The 18,499-nt window shown below is 42.5% G+C and overlaps 2 protein-coding genes across 8 annotated transcripts in view; one reads left to right on the forward strand and one right to left on the reverse strand.

Annotated features, from left to right (window-relative positions):
- Positions 1 to 10,731, forward strand: part of Smurf2 (SMAD specific E3 ubiquitin protein ligase 2) — a 100,208-nt gene extending 89,477 nt beyond the window's left edge. Inside the window, exons 14-19 of one of the 2 annotated variants that reach the window (XM_034505279.2) lie at positions 433 to 611; positions 3,315 to 3,452; positions 5,804 to 5,924; positions 8,266 to 8,467; positions 9,824 to 9,899; positions 10,151 to 10,731. In XM_034505279.2, coding sequence (XP_034361170.1) covers positions 433 to 611; positions 3,315 to 3,452; positions 5,804 to 5,924; positions 8,266 to 8,467; positions 9,824 to 9,899; positions 10,151 to 10,250 — 816 coding nt within the window. In that variant the 3' untranslated portion in view covers positions 10,251 to 10,731. The remainder of the gene's footprint in view (positions 1 to 432; positions 612 to 3,314; positions 3,453 to 5,803; positions 5,925 to 8,265; positions 8,468 to 9,823; positions 9,900 to 10,150) is intronic. The other variant, XM_076935589.1, reaches the window with a different exon arrangement.
- A 4,174-nt stretch (positions 10,732 to 14,905) lies between these two features.
- The window catches only part of Cep95 (centrosomal protein 95), a 29,322-nt gene continuing 25,728 nt past the window's right edge, over positions 14,906 to 18,499 (reverse strand). For all 6 annotated transcript variants that reach the window (XM_034506150.3, XM_076935591.1, XM_076935590.1 and 3 more), the window contains 4 exons: positions 17,636 to 17,788; positions 15,822 to 15,968; positions 15,516 to 15,587; positions 14,906 to 15,235 (listed from right to left, as the gene is read on the reverse strand). In XM_034506150.3, coding sequence (XP_034362041.1) covers positions 15,044 to 15,235; positions 15,516 to 15,587; positions 15,822 to 15,968; positions 17,636 to 17,788 — 564 coding nt within the window. In that variant the 3' untranslated portion in view covers positions 14,906 to 15,043. The remainder of the gene's footprint in view (positions 15,236 to 15,515; positions 15,588 to 15,821; positions 15,969 to 17,635; positions 17,789 to 18,499) is intronic.

The following is an 18,499-nucleotide window of genomic DNA, read 5'->3' on the forward strand; positions in this document are numbered from 1 at the left end:
AGACTAATTAATTTTGTGTAAACAGTAGTCGGTGGACTAGTCCAAGTGTGAGACCAAATCCATGTCTTAAATCCATGGTATCCTGAAGTTCCGTCTCTGGCTGGTCAAGGAAGCAGAGTCAACAGCTTTATTGACAATGTGCTCAAAGAACAGGGTGTGCAAGGAGCTTCTCAACGGTTTGTCAAGGAATCATTTTCTAAAGGGCCTTTGCCCTGAGAGAGATGTGGACAAGGTGCCTCATACCTGTAATCCCAGCAGTGAGGAAAGTGACTGGGCTGCAAGTAAAGCCCTGTCTCAGAGACAAACAAACAAAATCAGAAAGCAGGGGGAGGGTGGGAGAGAGACAAAGGAAGGAAATATTTAGTTTTTATTAAGACAATTTACCAAAGAGTTTCTAACGAGTATTTATTTCATTTTTTTTTTCCATTTCAGGAACATTTATCCTATTTCCACTTTGTTGGACGAATAATGGGAATGGCTGTATTCCATGGACATTACATTGATGGTGGTTTCACGTTACCTTTCTATAAACAGTTGCTGGGGAAGTCCATTACTTTGGACGACATGGAGTTAGTTGATCCAGACCTTCATAATAGTTTGGTGTGGATACTGTACGTATTGAATCTTACATCCGTTTATCATAGTTAGCATCTGAGCTTTTAAAAAGATACAAGCTAGGAGCTGGAGAGATGGCTCAGTAGTTAACAGCCCTTATTGCTCTTGTAGAGGACCCAGTTCAGTTTCCAGGACTCTTCATGAGGCAGATCATGAAGTTCCAGGGGATCCGATGCCTCCTTCAGCCTTCACCTTCACCTGCACATACACAGTCTACTTAGTCACACAGGCACACACACATACACATTTTTAAAAAAAACTCAAACAAAACAAAAACTGCTGACATGGTTCAGCAGTTCAGAGTATATACTGATCTTGCCAGAGAACTGACTGACTTGAGTTTGATTTCCAGAACCCATGTTAGGTAGCTCACAGCTTCCTGGAACTTTAGTTCCAGGACATCTAACTTGGCCTTTTTGGGCACTCGTACCCATACATAGACACTTACATACAATTAATAATGAAAGTAAATCTTAAAAATACAAGCTATATCTGATAGTTCATCCCTATAAAACCTGCACTTGGAAGGTCTAGGAGAATCATGAAGTCAAGGACAGCCTCACAACACACTGAAAAAGAAAAGCTGGAGAGATGGCTCAGTGGCTAGAGCACTGGCTGCTCTTCTAGAGGACCTGCGTTCAGTTCCCAGCTCCACATAGTGGCTCACAGCTGTTCATAACTTTACTTTCAGGGGATCTGTTTCCTTTTTCTGGTCTCAAACACTAGGCACACATGGTGCTCACACATACATGTAGGCAAAACACCCATACATGCCAAGATAAAATAATAATAATACACCTTTTAAAAGCAAATAATAACAAGATACATTTCAAAATTATTGCACTTGTTTTTTAATTTGAAATATGCACAGAAAATGTTAAGTCTGGTTTATCATAAAACCGTGTAAGACTTCCCTCCTACCCCACGCCCGGTCTACTGTCTGTGCACATTTAAGATTCCTGAAAGGGAGGCTAATATGCTAAGGACTTTACTACTGAGATACATCTCCAGCCCATGTTATTACTTTAAAAGGTTTTAAAAATATTTATTAATGTGCATAAGTATTTTGCCAGCATACATATTTGCGCACCATGTGTATGCAGTGTCTGAGGATGCCGGAAAAGGGTGTCAAATCCCCTCAAACTGAAGTTACACACACACATATACGAACATGTGCGCACACACATACACACACAAACACATACACACACACACGTGCACACACACATGTTGAGTTCATTTAGTATTGCCAGTATGTATCTGTGTGTAGGGCGGATTACTTGGGATTAGATAACCTGTCTGGTCACTCATCCCTGGAGAAAACCGATTCTCTTCTCAGCAGTCATCGACTGCCTGTAGCTCTCCATCTAAGTGGGGAGACTTGAGAGATTTCCCCTCTGTATTGGCATGACAACTGGTGTTGTCACTATGCAGGTCTTGTTTAGGCACCCTTATTGTGGAAATTTGCTGTCATGTCTATGAGACACTATCTCATGGCAGGTCTCCTGGTCTGTGGCTCTTGGGATCTGCTTGCTCTCTTCTGTCTTCTTCCTGGGCCTTGTGTGTAGGGCTTGCACTGTAGATTATCAAGTTGGGTTGGACAGCCCATGTTCCCTTACTCTCTGCATTATGACTAGTTGTGAATCTCTGTAATAATTTCTATTTGCTGCAGAAAGACGCTTCTTTGGTGAAACACCAGGCTTGGCTGGTACACAGGCTTTGAGACCTGATCTAGGCCTTTCTAGGATTCTCATGTTGTTACTTTGAAAAGAAAAATAAATCTACTACAAATTGATCATCCCTTAACTGAAGTCCTTAGGACGAGAAGTGTTTCTAATCTTCATCCCCTCACCAGTTTTAGAATGTTTGCATATCCTTGAGATATTTGGAGGGTGGGACCCTAGTTTAAACACAATTCATTTCATACACACTTTACACACATACCCTGATGGTAATTCGTGTTTTATTTTGAATTTCAGATTTCCAAGCTGAGAGTGCTCAACCTGTACACTGTTTTAAGCTAAAGCACTATATGTAATAGTATCCTAAGACTAAGGTGTATTCTGTCTCAGCCAACATGTGACAGAATAGTAAATTCTAAATACTAGTAAATGGTACCATGTGGGGACCAAACTCAGGTTGTAGTCATGCAGTGAGCACTTTTCACACTTAGTGTGAAATAAACTCAGGTCCTCTGGAAGAAAAACCAGTGTTCTTTCCATATCTGGCCTGTCCTATTATTTCATTTTAATGAAGGCAGTGATTGTTGAAACCATAGTTTACAAAGTAATAACTGCTAGCTGATTCTGCATGGGAAGGGGTTCAGTTTCATAGAATTCACAGATCACTTTTTCACAGAAGAGACTCAAGTGCTTGTTCTCATGAGGGTGCTCATGTTCAGAAGAGCCTTTTATCTGGATACTAGAAATGTATTGTTGTTCTCAAAGAGTCTCTCTTTGACAGAACCCATTCTTGTTGTTCAGGAAGTAAAATGCTGTCTGTATTTATAAGGAGAAGTTTCTTTGACTTCTCTGCAAGAGAAGATAGCATGCTAACATAAGAACTGGTGGGAGGAGTTTGGTCCTGTAACCGCTGTATCGCACGTAGTCCTGCCTTAGCTGAACACCTCACTGTGAACACACTGTTGGAGATGGGAGCTAGGTTCCCCTGTTAATGTGTCTTTTCTGTTTCTTATCTAGTGAAAACGATATTACAGGTGTTCTGGACCATACCTTCTGTGTTGAACATAATGCATATGGCGAAATTATTCAGCATGAACTCAAACCAAATGGCAAAAGTATCCCTGTCACTGAAGAAAATAAAAAAGAATATGTCAGGTAAATGCTTGAATTTAAAAAAAAAAAAAAAAAAAAAAAAAAAAAAAAAAAAAGCTCGAGGATATTACTATAAAAAAAGTGTCTACAAAATATTACTTACTGCTGAACAAACTTCTGTGGAATTAAATGACTTAAAAACTCTCACTCTTGACTATTTTTTTTCATAATTCCTGGGATAATTGGGCAGAGAATAATAGGTACAGTGTACTGCTAGTTCACAAGCTGTCAGATAGGGTTAAAGGGCCAAAGTGGGCCTTCTGACTCTTAGATTTGAGGCCTCAGCCAGGATGGCACAAATGACTGGCTTTATCTGAGCTCACTGGACTCCAGTATGGTATCAAAGGCTGCTCCCTTTCTTGGCCTGTCAGTAAAATAGGCTTCTTTCTCATCGGCTGCTCACATTCTAGAGCTCAGAAGCTAGAGGTCCTTCCCACCCCCTTTTGGAGACAGTGTCTCCAAAGCCCACACTGGCCTCCAAATTGCTATGTAGCTGAGAATGACCTTGAATTCCTGATCCTCTTGCCTTTACCTCCCAAGTTGTATCCAGGTCTGGATGTTTGTCTTGCTTGTATGTCTGTGCAACATGTGCATGCCTGGTGCCCATTGGAGGCCAAAGCAGGCCATCAAATTCCCTGGTACTAGAGTCACAGATGGTTGTGAGCTGCCCTGTGGGCACTAGGAATCAAACCCAGGTCCTCTGGAAGAACACCCAGTGTTCCTAATTGCTGAGCCATCTCTCCAGCCTGTGCCTGATCTTTTTTTGGTCTACATATACTTGTGGCCAACATGATCTCTGCTGTGAAGTGACACACTGGGCAGCCCAGGTTCTCTATGAGCATGAAAATTACCCTTCAAGCAACCCCATTTTAGAACCCTTTTACAGAAACATACATGCATCTAAGTATGAATTAGAATGTTCAGTTAATATTAAAAGTTAGCCCAGAAATATTCTTAAGCTGGGTGTGTTGATGTACACCTTTGATCTCAGGAGGCAGGAATATCAGGTGTATAGAAAGTCATCCTTGGCTGTCCTGTAGCCACCCTGTGAGACATAAATAATACACATATTTATACATCACACACACACCATATATAGCATTTTAATGAACCCCTGTCTCAAAAAACAGATTTTAAAAGGTACAAGGAAAGTTTCACAAAAGATGTAGTATCTGAAAAGTTTCACAAAAGATGTAGTATTTTGGTTGGTAAGTTGACATCTTCCAAGGTTTCCAGCTTCTGGGGAGCAGTGAGCATTATTCTGATAGCATCTTCTCTGGGTTTACTAGCTCTGCCTTGCCTCCTTTCCTGTTCTCTTCCTCTTGGATAAACAGAGCTCCTCACATGCTCTGACAGCATTTTCAAGTCACCCTTTGATCCCTGTCCCAGAAATGGTCAGATTGAGCCTTTTATTCTGCTTATTAACTTGTGTATTATAAATTAAGGGAGAAATGTTGTGGCTGGAGAGATGGCTTGACAGTTAAGAGCATTCACTGCTCTTCCAGAGGACCTAGGTTCAATTTCTAGCATCCATATGGCAGCTCACACCTGTCTGTAACTCCAGGGATCTGACACTCATATAGATATCCTTGTTGGCAAAACACCAATATATATGAATTTTTTTTTAAATATTAGAAAGAAATGTTATTAATGTTATTATAGTTAATTACCAAAATAGATATTTATGGTAACTAATAAATCTGAACCAAAATTGAACTTCAGACCCTGAGTTGTAGTCGATGTTCAGTTTACTAGGAGGTTTTTCTGATTGGAAGAGTTGTTTTGTTTAGTCAGTCAGCAGTGCTGGGGGCTAAGTGCAAGGAAGGCTTTGTGTGTGTCGGCAAGGCCTTGCCATTGGACTGCATCCCCTCCTCTTTATTATTTTAAATTTAAGACAAGGCTTCCTTGAATTCACTCCTTAGCCCAGGCAGGGCTTGAACTGTTTTGATTCTCCTGCTTCAGCCCTCCTAGTGACTGGGATACACGTCTGTTAAACTCAGGCCCCGCTTGAAGAGTAGACCCCTGAAGCTGCTGGCTAGTGGTGGAAGATACTGCTTTGTAGTGCATTGAGTTGTCTCCACATTCAGGGTCCACTTGTCCCTTTAGTTTTAAACTTTTTTTAGACATTAGACTAAATTGTTTGACTTTTTTAGTGTCCTTCGTCTTCAGACCAGAGACTGAGCCCAGGGTCTTGTACCTATGAGCAGGACTGTCCAGCTCACCTGTGTCTTAGCCCTATTAGACTACAATTCTGATGATAGCTACTTTAAAGTATAAAGTTGCCAAAGTAGATACTATGGCAATTACCAAATCTGAATTTATGCAGTCACATGACACCCCTGACCATGTTGCAGGCTTTACGTAAACTGGAGATTTCTGCGAGGCATTGAAGCTCAGTTCCTGGCGCTGCAGAAGGGATTTAACGAAGTCATTCCACAGCATCTGCTGAAGACATTTGATGAGAAGGAGCTGGAGGTCAGTGGGTTACTATTGTGATCATGTGGTGTAACAAGTCTGGGGCCTCTGCTGCTGTCTGTAGATGAAAGTGGTGCTTTCTAATGTTTTCAGAGTTTCATGAGTCAATCCTCTGAGAATTCTTACAGGAAGTATTTTGGGCTTTGGAGTTTCAGTGGGTAAGCAATCTCTTATTTATGGGTATCTGCGTGTGTGCGTGTGCGTGTGCGTGTGCGTGTGCGTGTGCGCGTGTGTGTGTGTGTGTGTGTGTGTGTGTGTAGGGAGTGTGCACATTGGTACAGGTTCCCTCAGAGAACAGAGAGGTAGATCCCTTGGAGCTGTAGTTACAGGTGATTGTTCGTTGCCTGCTGTGTGTACTAGGAATCAAGCTTGACTCTTCTAAAAGTGCAGCAAGCTGAGCCATCTCTCCAACCCCCTATGGAGACATTCTTAATTTATATATTCTTTCCCTTCTTTTTAACTAATCTGGGACTATGTAGATGAGAATGACCTTTAACTGCTGGCTTTCTGCTCCCCACTGAGTTCTAGGGTTAAGCCTAGAGATTCATGCACTCCACCAGCTAAGCTGCCTCTCAAGTCCCTTTTCTTTTCAAGTCACATAGACATTCTTCCCACTTAAAATTCTTCCCATGGTGCATGGAAGTCAGAGGACAGCTTTGTGATATCAGTTCTCTCTTTATGGATGTGGGTTCTGGGGATTGAACTCCGGTTACCATACTTGTTTAGCAAGTATTTTTACCCACTGAGCCATCCTGCAGTCTGGGCCCTCTTCCCTACTTTTTGTCATTTCTTGATTTAATTGGCTTATTTAAATATATTACTTTGTCTCTAACATACTGAAATCTATTTCAATAAAATGTCAATAAAACTAGTTGCTCATCTTTGCTAGAATGCATTTAGCATTGAAAAATAAATATAATAATTAAACAAGATAAATTATATGGTGTTTAACCATTCCTGGGCCTTTGCAAACACCCATATAATAACAGTAGTCAGCTCTATATTGAACAGTTAACTTTCCCTTTTGTGTGAAGATGACACTTAGAGTACCACAGTAAACATATCCAACTTAATACTGAACTACTATGAAAGAAATAGTGAGGTTTGTTGCGAGTGGTAGAGCATGGCTGTAATACAGCACTTGACCTGAGACACGAAGATTTAGATATTTATACATATATAGTTCAGTATTGGACTCTGTAGAGATGTTACTAGTATCAAAGTGACTTTGGTATAGTTCTTATGTGTTGATTGTATCAGGATGTCAAGTGGAACACTACAGCAGAATTTGTGTGTTTTGTTTATTTATTTTATTTTCCAAGACAAAGGTTTCTCTATGTAGCATTGGCTGTTCTTGAACTTACTTTGTGTAGACCAGGTTGACTTCCAATTCAACAGATCTGCCTCTGCTCCTGAATGCTGAGTTTAAAAGTGTGTGCCACAATGCCTGGCCCTCGAGTATTTACACTTTAATATAATTTCAAAGTTGTTAATTGAATTATGTATCCAACAAGTTTTTTGCTACACACTCTGGACCATTTTCCCAGGTAAAATAAGGTAGAGGTGACTGTGTTAGCGCAAACAACACTGTCAAATTGAATTGCTCCAGTTGCAAAGCTAACAGAGTTAGAACTAATGTAAATCAGTGCAGGCCTAAGAAAGGCACAGATCTAACCTCTAGACTATTTCTTCTCATCCTCTTTTTGAGACACGGTAGTAGCTCAGGCTAGCCTTAAACTCATGTTGATCCTCCTGACTCAGCATCTGAAGTGCTGGGATTACACCCAGCTTGTGTTTACTGAGTCTTGATTTCTGTCTAATGTTTTAAAGTTTTAGAATTTTATTTTGAAACTGGAATTTTTACAAATCTTTGATCTTGTCAGAGTCCATTACAGTGATTGTCAGACACTGAGAATGAGACCTACAATGAGTAGATACCTCTGGAGGTTTAAAGATACAGACCCTCGCAGAGCAGTGGTGGCACTTGCCTTTAATGCCAGCACTTGGGAGACAGAGGCAGGCGGGTCTCTTGAATTTGAAGCCAGCCTGGTCAACAGTGAATTCCAGGTTATACAGAGAAAAACTCTGTCTCAAAAAAAAAAAAAAAAAAGGTTCAGACCTGCTGACACCAGACGCAGAGTTAGAGTCTCTGCAGTGTAGGGTCTGTTGTATGTGTTAGAGCTAGAATCTCTGCGGTGTAGGGTCTGTTGTCTATCTTGAAAAGCTTTTCAGATAATTTGGCTGTGTACCACTTGGGGAATGCTCACTGCAAATCTAAGAAGTCTTGGGAGGCCCAGCTTTGATGTCCACTGGCTCACCACTCCTGCAAATATTTCAACAGCTCATTATTTGTGGACTTGGCAAAATTGACGTGAGTGACTGGAAGGTCAACACCCGGTTAAAACACTGTACCCCAGACAGCAATGTGGTCAAGTGGTTCTGGAAAGCTGTGGAGTTTTTTGATGAAGAGAGACGAGCACGGTTACTCCAGTTTGTGACAGGGTCCTCTCGAGTGCCTCTGCAAGGCTTCAAAGCACTACAAGGTGAGATGTCATGGGGGGCACATGGGTACCTGGCATCCACTCTTGCAGGGGTGGGATGGGGCAGATCCCAGTGTTTGAGGTATTTGCCGTTTTCTAAGCCCTGTGCTTATAAAGATCCTCTCTGACTACACATGGAGTTCCCATCACAGCTCCTGGAAAGTTGTCCTGCGCTGCGGAGTGGAGGGTGTAGCCTCTGTGCTGGTGCTCCGTTTTGCACTTTGTGGTCACCTTGCTTTAATTCTGTGGGGAAGGTCGTCCACCTCCATGTTCATATCTCAGCTTGACAAAAACCTTCCCCCACCCGAGATGCCTCCTCTGCCTTTCTTTTAACAGAGGGAGGCAGCATGAAGTTTGAAAGCCAACTGTTTGGTCAGAGCACTTCATTTATCACATGACTTCAGGCCATTCATTTACAACCATCTTTAGTTTTATAGATTTGTTTTTCTGTGTAATAAGCTGTTTGAGTTGGTAACATTGCAATGGTTTTGGTGCGTCAGTCGGTGGCAATTGCTTATTTGCTTCTTTGCCTTTAAGCTTGTCATTCTCAAAGCTTCCGGTGAGGAGAGAGAATCCACACAGTGGGACAGCACAGGACACTCAGAAAGCCTAGGCAAAGCTACCTGAAGTTGTGTTCCCTTCCCTAGTTGGGGAGCGTGATGTCGTCTTCTCTTGTGTGTTTGCGTGGGGCATGTGTGCTAACTGCACTGCTAATCTTCGCTGAGATTGGCTTGAGTCAGACGCCTAAAGTTATATTAGGGTGTCATCTTTGTAAATAGGATTCAAATGTGTATTTTAAGCATAATAGCAAATGTCTGTAATCCTAGTCCTCTGGAAGCTGAGGCAGGAGGATCTTGAGTTTAAGATTATCTTGAACTACACAGCAAGATCCTATTTCAAAAATAAAAAACAAAAAAAGCAAGACAGGCAGTGGTGGCACAGGCCTTTAATCTCAGCACTTGGAAAGCAGAGGCCAACCTGGTCTTCGGAGGGAATTCCACGACAGCTAAGGTTACACAAAGAAACCCTGTCTCCTGTCTTGGAAAAAGGAAAAAAAAAAAAAAGCAAACCAAATGTGCTCTTATTGTTTGGGCAGATATTCTATGGCACATAGCTGGCAGAGGGACATCAGTTAAGCCTTTTTCTCAGACAGCAGTGCTTATGTTACAGGACCTGGCCTTAACCCACACGTCACTTACAACCTCAAAGCCAGGCTACTTTTCCTATGAGCCCTCAAGTTAGTATGTGTGGATGCAAGGTGCTCCCCGGCTCCTGTGGTTTATGTTCCGATTTGTTCTGAGGCTTTGGAGATGGATTTGTGTACCTGCTGTGATCTGACCCACATTCCTTCACTGGCAGGTGCTGCGGGCCCACGGCTCTTTACCATACACCAGATTGATGCCTGCACGAACAACTTGCCAAAAGCCCACACTTGGTGAGTTATTTTTGTAGCTTATCCTCTGTTGTTGTAGGTAGGTTTTACTTTAAAAGAAATGATGAGCGCTTCTTTTAAGTGATTTAAAAAGTAAAGTTATTCAGAAATCAGAAGGCAAACCCCAAAGTGGTGATCTCTGCTTCAGAGGACTGCCAGCTTCTGACTTGTGTGACACAAAGCCTGTAATGCTCACTTGCTGCACCTGTTGACTTGTTCTGAGAAATGATCAAGTCTGGTTTGCTTATTTACAGCTTCAATCGAATAGACATTCCACCCTATGAAAGCTATGAGAAGCTCTATGAAAAGCTGCTAACAGCCATCGAGGAGACATGTGGCTTTGCTGTGGAATGATGGGCACCAAGGACTTACCTGCAAATCATTTATCCCCTGGCCAACAGCCTCCTTCAGCAGTGCTTCAGAGAACGCTGGGATACAGGACAGCCCCCTCCCCTGCTCCTTAGATTCTAGGACACTGTGAGGGGAAAGGACAATTTTGAAATTCCTTTTCAAGGAAAAATAAAGGTCTTTATGCTTTGCCATGAGGACACACTCAGCTGCTATTTAAAAATTAATACCTTGAACCTAAAGAATGCTGACCCCCTGCATCTCCAGAGTTAGGCAGTATTCTAGACTTAAAAGACTACTACTATTTTTATACAAGGTTACCTATCCAAATCGCTTCTCAGACTTGTCTTTCCTGCACAGCAAGACAACTCCAGCAGTCGGTACAAGTCACATTTCATTTTGATTGACTACATGATTTTTGAACAGCTCCTATACTTGCTCTTTGTAAGAAACTAAATAAAGTTATTTTGGATTGTTCCACCTTTGTAAACAATTGGCTAAAGGGATTATTACCTTTATGAAATTAAGCCATTTACATGTTTAGTTGTGTTTTTCTATAGCAGAGTGTTATATTTTGCATTATGCGGGTCACCGTAGCTTAAGTGGGGTTTTATACTTTTCAAGTATGACTTTCTTGGAAATTCGTAATGCAACCATTTAAACTGAGTTTATTTGCTACCCTCCCTGTTTTTAAGATGACCTTAAAACAAAACAAAACAAAACAAAAAAAACCTCATGTTCTTGAATCAAGAAGATCAGGTATTTTGGATTTTTCATCTTAAATTGAAATACTGCATTTTTATAGCTTCTCAGTATGTGATGGGGTGGATTTTCATTCTTTGCTGGGTCAGCTTGTCTTTTATATGCATTTCTATAAACCAAAGTCTCTAATAAGTACATCTAACTTATATTTTAATTAAGTTTCTAAAAGGAAAATTTTTGCTCTAAAGGTGGCTTAGGTTTAGCAAGCATAGAGAGCCCTGCTTTTACCTCACTGGATGAGCTGGAGGTGGTGGTGGGCATGGTGGACCAGGAGTGTCAGATATGAGTGTGAAGTCAGCCGTGCTGACCATGCCTGTGATCCCCACTCCTGGGAAGCTTGGGGGGTGGGGGGCAGTTCAAGTTGGAGGGCAGCCTGAGCTACATAGCAGATCTTGCCTCAATTAAGAGTGACTGTTAAGTCAATCATATGATTTCCTGTAAAACTGAAGAGTTCATTAGAAGTAAGGGAGTGCAGACCATGCTGCCACACTGCTGGCTTCAGGTGTTGAGGTTAAGCTTTCAAGGCTTGTGACCCATCCTATGATCTAGAAGGTAACAAAAATTCTGGAGTGAGGGTTACAACCATTAAAAAATCACATTGGAATTTAGAATTCAACCATCGGAACAGTACGCTACTATTTTTAAACATTGATGTGAAATAAGAATAGCAGATTTTGCTGAGCTTGGCACAGGTCATGAGGAACACTTGACAGAGTGTAGCTCAGCGTGGTGGCTGACATCCGTAATCCCATCATTAGGGAGGCAGAGGGGTCAGTGCGTCAAGGCCAGCCTCACCTTCACAGTGGGCTTGAGGCTGCTTGAGACCCTGTCTCCAGAAGGGCGAGGACCATAACTGACAGGGATGCAGTGAGAAGGAGATGCAGTGTAACACAGGCAAATCCCACCACTTTTTGAGTGCCTTTTAACTTTACTACAGTGACTTGACAGAGCTTTAAAGGCAGTTGCCCTATGTAACACTCTTCAATAGCACATGACATCCGAAAACATGATTTAGATTTCAATTTCAAAATTGTATTACCTGATTACTTTCTATAGGTGCTAAGCAAACAAAAATCCCCAGTGTCCCAGAACCTGGACTTACCTTGTGTTTCATGTGAATATTTATCTGTCCCCACGTGTCCTTCCTCCAGTTGCTCTGTTCCATCAGGAAAGTTTAATTCTGACCAATGGTTACCTTGTGCTCACCTGCAGTCAGAGAGCCACTGTTGCTGGCACAGTTTTAAAGCAGTGCTGTGCATCCTGTACATTGTGTTCTGCAGTTCGTTGCTCTGTATTGTACAGTGCCCCCCGCCCCACCCACACCTACAGGCCAGAGCACACATTTCTCTTCTCCTAAACCCATTGTCATTTGCTTTCTTTGACAACACTAAATCTGCTCTGAACTTGCAGTGCATCGGACAGATTGCACTGATGGGTGTCAGCAGCACAGCGCCTTGCCCTTCAGCTGCAGCTTCCTGTCGGGGCCATGTGTGGTGGTTAATGTTCTCACACTAGGATGACGATTGTACCAAATGCTGAGTTGCTTATTCTAGATGTAATTAGTTCACTTTATGTAATATTCTTCCTTTTCTCTAAACTGACTTTAAAAACAAAGTTTTATCATTTCCATTGTATTTATTACAGAATGTTTTAGCCTTGATATTCTTTGTAATTTTACTCATTTGTTACATGAGCTTTATCAATAACATCTGTATAAATGGTTTTTAAAAATTAACTATGTACGTATGTATGTGCCCATGCCGAAGTTGAGCAATAAAATGAATGCTGTTTGCACTGTCACAGCAGTGAGGTTTTTAAGAATATTGAGTTTTTACTTGTTTTGAAAAACATGTTTGGTTTTTCACAGTTGATAGCAGGGAGGGGGCCTTGAGTTGGAAAGACTGCTGCTTTCCTCCAGGGCTTAGAGGCCGGGACCCAGCTGCCCTGAGGTGGAGCAGGAAGAGTGGTTCTCTACCATGGCTGCTGAGATGTTTCCAGTGGTTGTTGGAGGCCTTGAGGTGGTAGGACTTGTGAAAGAAAAATGTTTATCCACAAGCAGGTCTGTCTGGGGTCTGGAGGGCAGTGCTGTGGTTGGCAGACGGCCTAAGCTTTGCCAGCGTGCCTGGGTGTTAAACAGTAAAGTCTCGCAAATGAAAAGGAGATGAGCTACAGCTCTGTGAATGCCAGTTAATGAGAGTACAGCTAAATACAGACAGAAAAGAAATGCATGTGGGTTCATTTTTCACCATAAAGTGTGGTCTGTGAGTCTCTGTACAGCAGAAGCTGCAACAGAATAGAAGAGCTGGAAACACCAAACAGCAGCGATGTGTGACGGGTCTAGACTGTTGTGTAGCTACTTCCTCCAGTTCTGTCCTAGAGGGACGAGGGATGCTCCCAGGACTGGGGAAGCCCACAGACCCCTCCACGGCATGCTCATGCAGTCTTAACAGGCCTGGGTGGTGAAGAGCTACTGGTACAGACTCTATGAGGGGAGCTGTCCTCCAGTGACGCTGCTCTCATGTCAGCACCTATCTGGACGGCTCTTCGGTAGCATGCGCCTGTAAATAGCCCCAGTAAATTCATTGGCTCATCAGATTAGATGTGGGTGGAATTGTTTGTTGCCAATGTCCTGAGGTAAAGAAATGTTTGTTCATGTCTCCCCAGTAGGTGGACATTCTGATTCACATGGCTATGTTTACTGGTTTTATCTAAAACAAAGTTACAGTACATTAAAGATCTTTGGTATGTTTATTAGTATATAAATCAAACCACTTTGATTTGACTGCTTTGTGGTAACCAGTAGTTTGGTAACCAGTATTATTTATAACTGTGATGGTTTGTATATGCTTGGCCCAGGGAGTAGCACTGTTTGGCGTGTGGCCTTGTTGGAGTAGGTGTGTCACTGTGGGCATGGGCTTTAAGACCCTCATCCTAACTGCCTAAAAGTCAGTCTTCCACTAGCAGCCTTCAGATGAAGATGTAGAACTCTCAGCTCCTCCTGCACCATGCCTGCCTAGATGCTGCCCTATTCCCACCTTGATGATGATGGACTAAACCTCTGAACCTGTAAGCCAGCCCCAATTAAATGTCCTTATAAGAGTTGCCTTGGTCACGGTGTCTGTTCACAGCAGTAAAACTCTAACAAAGACAATAACAAAGGGCAACATGTCCCGATGTTTGGGTTTTCTACCCAGATAATCATAGCAGGATAACATGATGTCAAGAGACTGGTTACTGGATAGATGGAAGTAATTACATCAGAGGGTTATTACCCTTTTGTGTTAATACTCTAGTTTGTCTAGTTATAGTTAAAAGGCTATATAAAAGGTAATTTTCCTGACAGGTATGGTAGTGCAAGCCTGTAATCCCAGCACTCAGGAGCCTGCTAGAGGCTTGAGAAGTTTGAGGCCAGCCTAAATTACAATAGGAATGCAGGCCTGTCTCAGAACAAAACTTTCCTCATGTTTTTCAAGTTCTGTTCCCAGTGGGCTGTGATAAGCTGATGGCTTTTATTTATGCTGGGATAAAGGCATGTACTGCTACACCCAGTTCACTACCAGCCTCTACACACAGGGTCGACTCTAGTCAACTAGTAAGAGGCCAGTCATCCTGAATAGAGATGACCTCTTCTGGCCAGGAAGTGGGGAGATGGAAGCCAGCTCTTGTGTGGCAGAGGAGGACTTAAAGCTACATAGCTCCTGAACCCCCAAACAGTAGCCATTACTGGCTTCATCCACAGCCTGTTAGATGCTGTTCTTGGTCCTGGATTTCCTTAGTAGTCAATAACTTGTTGACTATCAACAGGCTTCACAAGTAGGCTGGCAGGACTTGCTAACTGTTTTAGTATAAAGTGCCTTTATTCCCTTTTCTCAGGTTTTAGGTTATAAATTCAAAAGCAGTAAGCTTTAAGAAAAAGTTTTTATTTTAAAAAAATTTCTAAGTTTTAACATGAATACATAAATAAGGCATGCTCTGGTTTAGACTGTTTACTGGCTCAGGTTTAGCTCTGTTCATATTAAGGTGTCTGGAAACTTCACCTATGAAGTTTGGCCTCTTGGGAAAGGGTTTTTACTGTACTGGAAGGAAGCCAACTGCAGCCGTGCCTTGAAGCGCTCAGCTTCTAGTTCCCGGAAGAAAGCATCATCGTCGTTCTGCGTTATCATGTGCTGCAGTTGCTGGATTTCCTTCTCCATTTTAGCCCTCAGCTCCCTCTTCACCTTATGTAACGTCTGAAAGAGAACTCAGTCTGAAGCTTGTGACTCTCATCCAGGCCCCTCCATTCTCACCCCTAGCCCCCCATTTGCCTGCTCCTAGCAGGTTCCTCCAGAGAGTTCAGTAATTTATTGGCTCCCTTCCAAGACCAGAGCTGGTAACATCAGAGCCCATCAGGTACTCACTCGGGAAGAGAGATGGATTCTCTTTGTATTCTCTCCATTCTTTTGACATTACAATAATATTTTCTATTTCCTTTTAGGAATAATTCCTAATTCCTGTCCTGTTCATTATTACCTGAGCCTGGGATTTCTGTCTTGCTTTGAGTTCCTGACGTTCCTGTGAGATGGCTTCCGCCAGCAATGAAAACTAGGGAAGAAGAAAAATCACAATGCAATTATTCATAATACTCCACCTTAAATCAAAATGGAAACAGGGCAGCACACACTGGATACTGTCTTAAATTTGCCTTGGAAACAATCAGTCTAGCCTGTCCAGTGCTGCAAAGCTCTGTGCTAATTTGCATATTAGCCAGCAGTAAACTAAGCCAAGCTGACAGGAGGTTGGGAGCAGGCCCACTGATGGCGGCGGCAGCAGACCCACCTGGTCCTTATAGTAGTTTTCCATTGAGTCCAGCTCATTCTGGTGCTGTCTCTTTTCTTCCTTGCGTTTCTCTTTGGCATAGTTTCTTAGGTCTCGTAGTCTTTGTTTCTGAATTTGTAAACTTTCTTCAAACAGTTTCTTAAAGATCTGTTGGTTATTTAATCATACATTATATTGCATCTCATATAGGCTTTTCACAATAACAGCTTTCCTCGTCATTCATATACATAAAATTAACTTAAAATATACATACACACCGGGCGGTGGTGGTGCACGCCTTTAATCCCAGCACTTGGGAGGCAGAGGCAGGCGGATTTCTGAGTTCGAGGCCAGCCTGGTCTACCGAGTGAGTTCCAGGACAGCCAAGACTATACAGAGAAACCCTGTCTCGAAAAACCAACCCCCCCCCAAAAAAAAAAATATACATACACACTGGGCAGTAACTGGGCACTGGTGGCGTATACCTTTAATTCCAGCACTTGGGAGGCAGAGGCAGGTGAACTTCTGAGTTTGAGGCTAGCCTCGTCTACAGAGTGAGTTCCAGGACAGCCAGGGCTACACAGAGAAACCCTGTCTTGAAAAACCAAAAAAAATTACATATACATGTGTGTGTGTACGTACGTACGTATGTACTATAAGTAGGTTTAGCAGACTCAGAACTGTAACTGTCTGCTCGAGACATGAAACCCATGCTCATCAGCACTACTGTCCTCCCTGCCTGTTCTGAATACAGCCTTAACCCAACACATTTCAAAGGTCAGATCCTGTAGACAGAGCTGTCAGGTTTTGTCACTCTACTGTGTGAATATAAATTTGGTTTACATAAACTGAGAGGCATGGACCGGACCCTTTAGTTTTGGTTGCTATGTGGGTACACATGCACATATAGCCATCCAAAATTATTAACCCTATCCAGCATTCCGGTAACCTTCCGAAGTACTGCCAGATTTACAAAAGCAATCCCACCCCCCTAGAAGCCCACCAGCCCTGCATGCGTTCCATCTTGTTTTAGCCATCCTCGTGGGTGTGAGTGGTGGTGTACCTTCTGACTGATGAAAGGTGCGCAGCACCCTCTTATGTACCAGTATTCTTTACTGCCTTCAGGAAGGATTTCTGAAGCATCTATGTATGTAATACAAGATGGACACAAATGTTTCTGTATCTCACTAAGTACTCAGGAGAAGGTGAGGGTCAGCATGTGGGTAGCCACCATTAAACAACTGTTCTAGAGATTCATAAGGTGGAATTCTGGATAAATGACACTGTTGACAGCACGTATTTGTTACCGTGTTATCTTAGGCAAGTTACTTAACCTCCCAAACCATAATGGCATCTTCCTCAGGAAAACTTTGGTTTTATTTAATCCAGTTTAAGTATGACCAAATTTTACTATAGCAACAGAATTTATCAGTAATTTGGGGGTCCTCAGACTATGATTAGACTAGGACAATCAGTGTATCTTGTGGGAACAGCTCACAGCATGGTCACTCCCTGCATGTCCTGCATCATGCAAGCGTACCTTAATTTCTGTTGTCTGCAGTGTGCTCCCAACCCCTTAGAGCAGCTGTACTGCAGAGCGTGTGTAGGAGGTCTGAGGAAATTATGGCTGCATGTTAGGAGGAGGGCCATGAAGACTAAGAGGAGATGGGAATCCACAGCTGGGCAGTGAAGCACCATCAAGCACAAGTCCTGACTGCATGTGGAACTTGGATTTGGATTTTAGATCCAAACTGAGGTAAGAGTTGTAGACAAAGAGACTGTATAAAACACAAGTTCCCCTTAGCAGAGGCAGACAGACAGAAAGGTACACACACCATTTCTTCCCGGGTTCTCATCTTCATCATTTTTGCACGTAGCTGAACTCTGTAATCATCGTAGTATTTTCGGGCACGAACACTTTGATGACGATTTTCTTTTATCTTTGATTGGGTCAGCCTTTGTCTGTGAATTCGGTCCTTGAAGTCTTGCTAGGGAAGTGGGGAAGAAAGCCAGCAGAAGGCCAGCTTGTGCATCCATTCACATCCCCTCAGCTCCCCACCATGAATGGTGCCTTCTGGCTATAAGCTGGACATGCAGAGAAGACCACTGGCCCACATAGGTTCTTTACCCTTTGTAGCTCCATCCCCATAATATGTGAGGCAGCACTGACAGACCCACTGTGCAGAGGAAGTGGGGCCCTGAGTACTGGTGTTCTATCTCTTGTCTATTGGGTAAAGATCCACAGGCAGTTTTGGAGATGGCTTTTTAGAAACTAAGATTAATATATCCATGACTTAATCCTATTCCCAACTAAGGATTTTTAAATATCTTTGGCAGACTGACTTCTGCCATTTCCTGTCACTATATTAACTGGTGTGATAAGTTTGATTTCCAATCCAAATTATAACAAAACTGGTTCTCTACCTGGGATCGGAGATGGCAGCACTAAGTTATGATTCTAAGCACCTACATGGGCTGTGAAGGTAGAGACAGAAATAGGATAAAATGTCAACTCTGCCTTTTTCTCATCAAAGAGAAAGCCAGGCACTTCATATTACGTCTGAAAGCTTGGGTTTTCATCTCAGAGAATGCCATCTCTAATTTGTTACTATAAAGAAGTGAAAAACAGCCATGTGGCAGGGATAAAAATTGCTAGGTGTTTTCAGGTCTGTGTCCATGCAGTGTGGGAAAGCCCAAGA

This window comes from Arvicanthis niloticus, chromosome 6, assembly GCF_011762505.2.
Source record: "Arvicanthis niloticus isolate mArvNil1 chromosome 6, mArvNil1.pat.X, whole genome shotgun sequence".
In the NCBI taxonomy this organism is placed as follows: Eukaryota; Metazoa; Chordata; class Mammalia; order Rodentia; family Muridae; genus Arvicanthis; species Arvicanthis niloticus.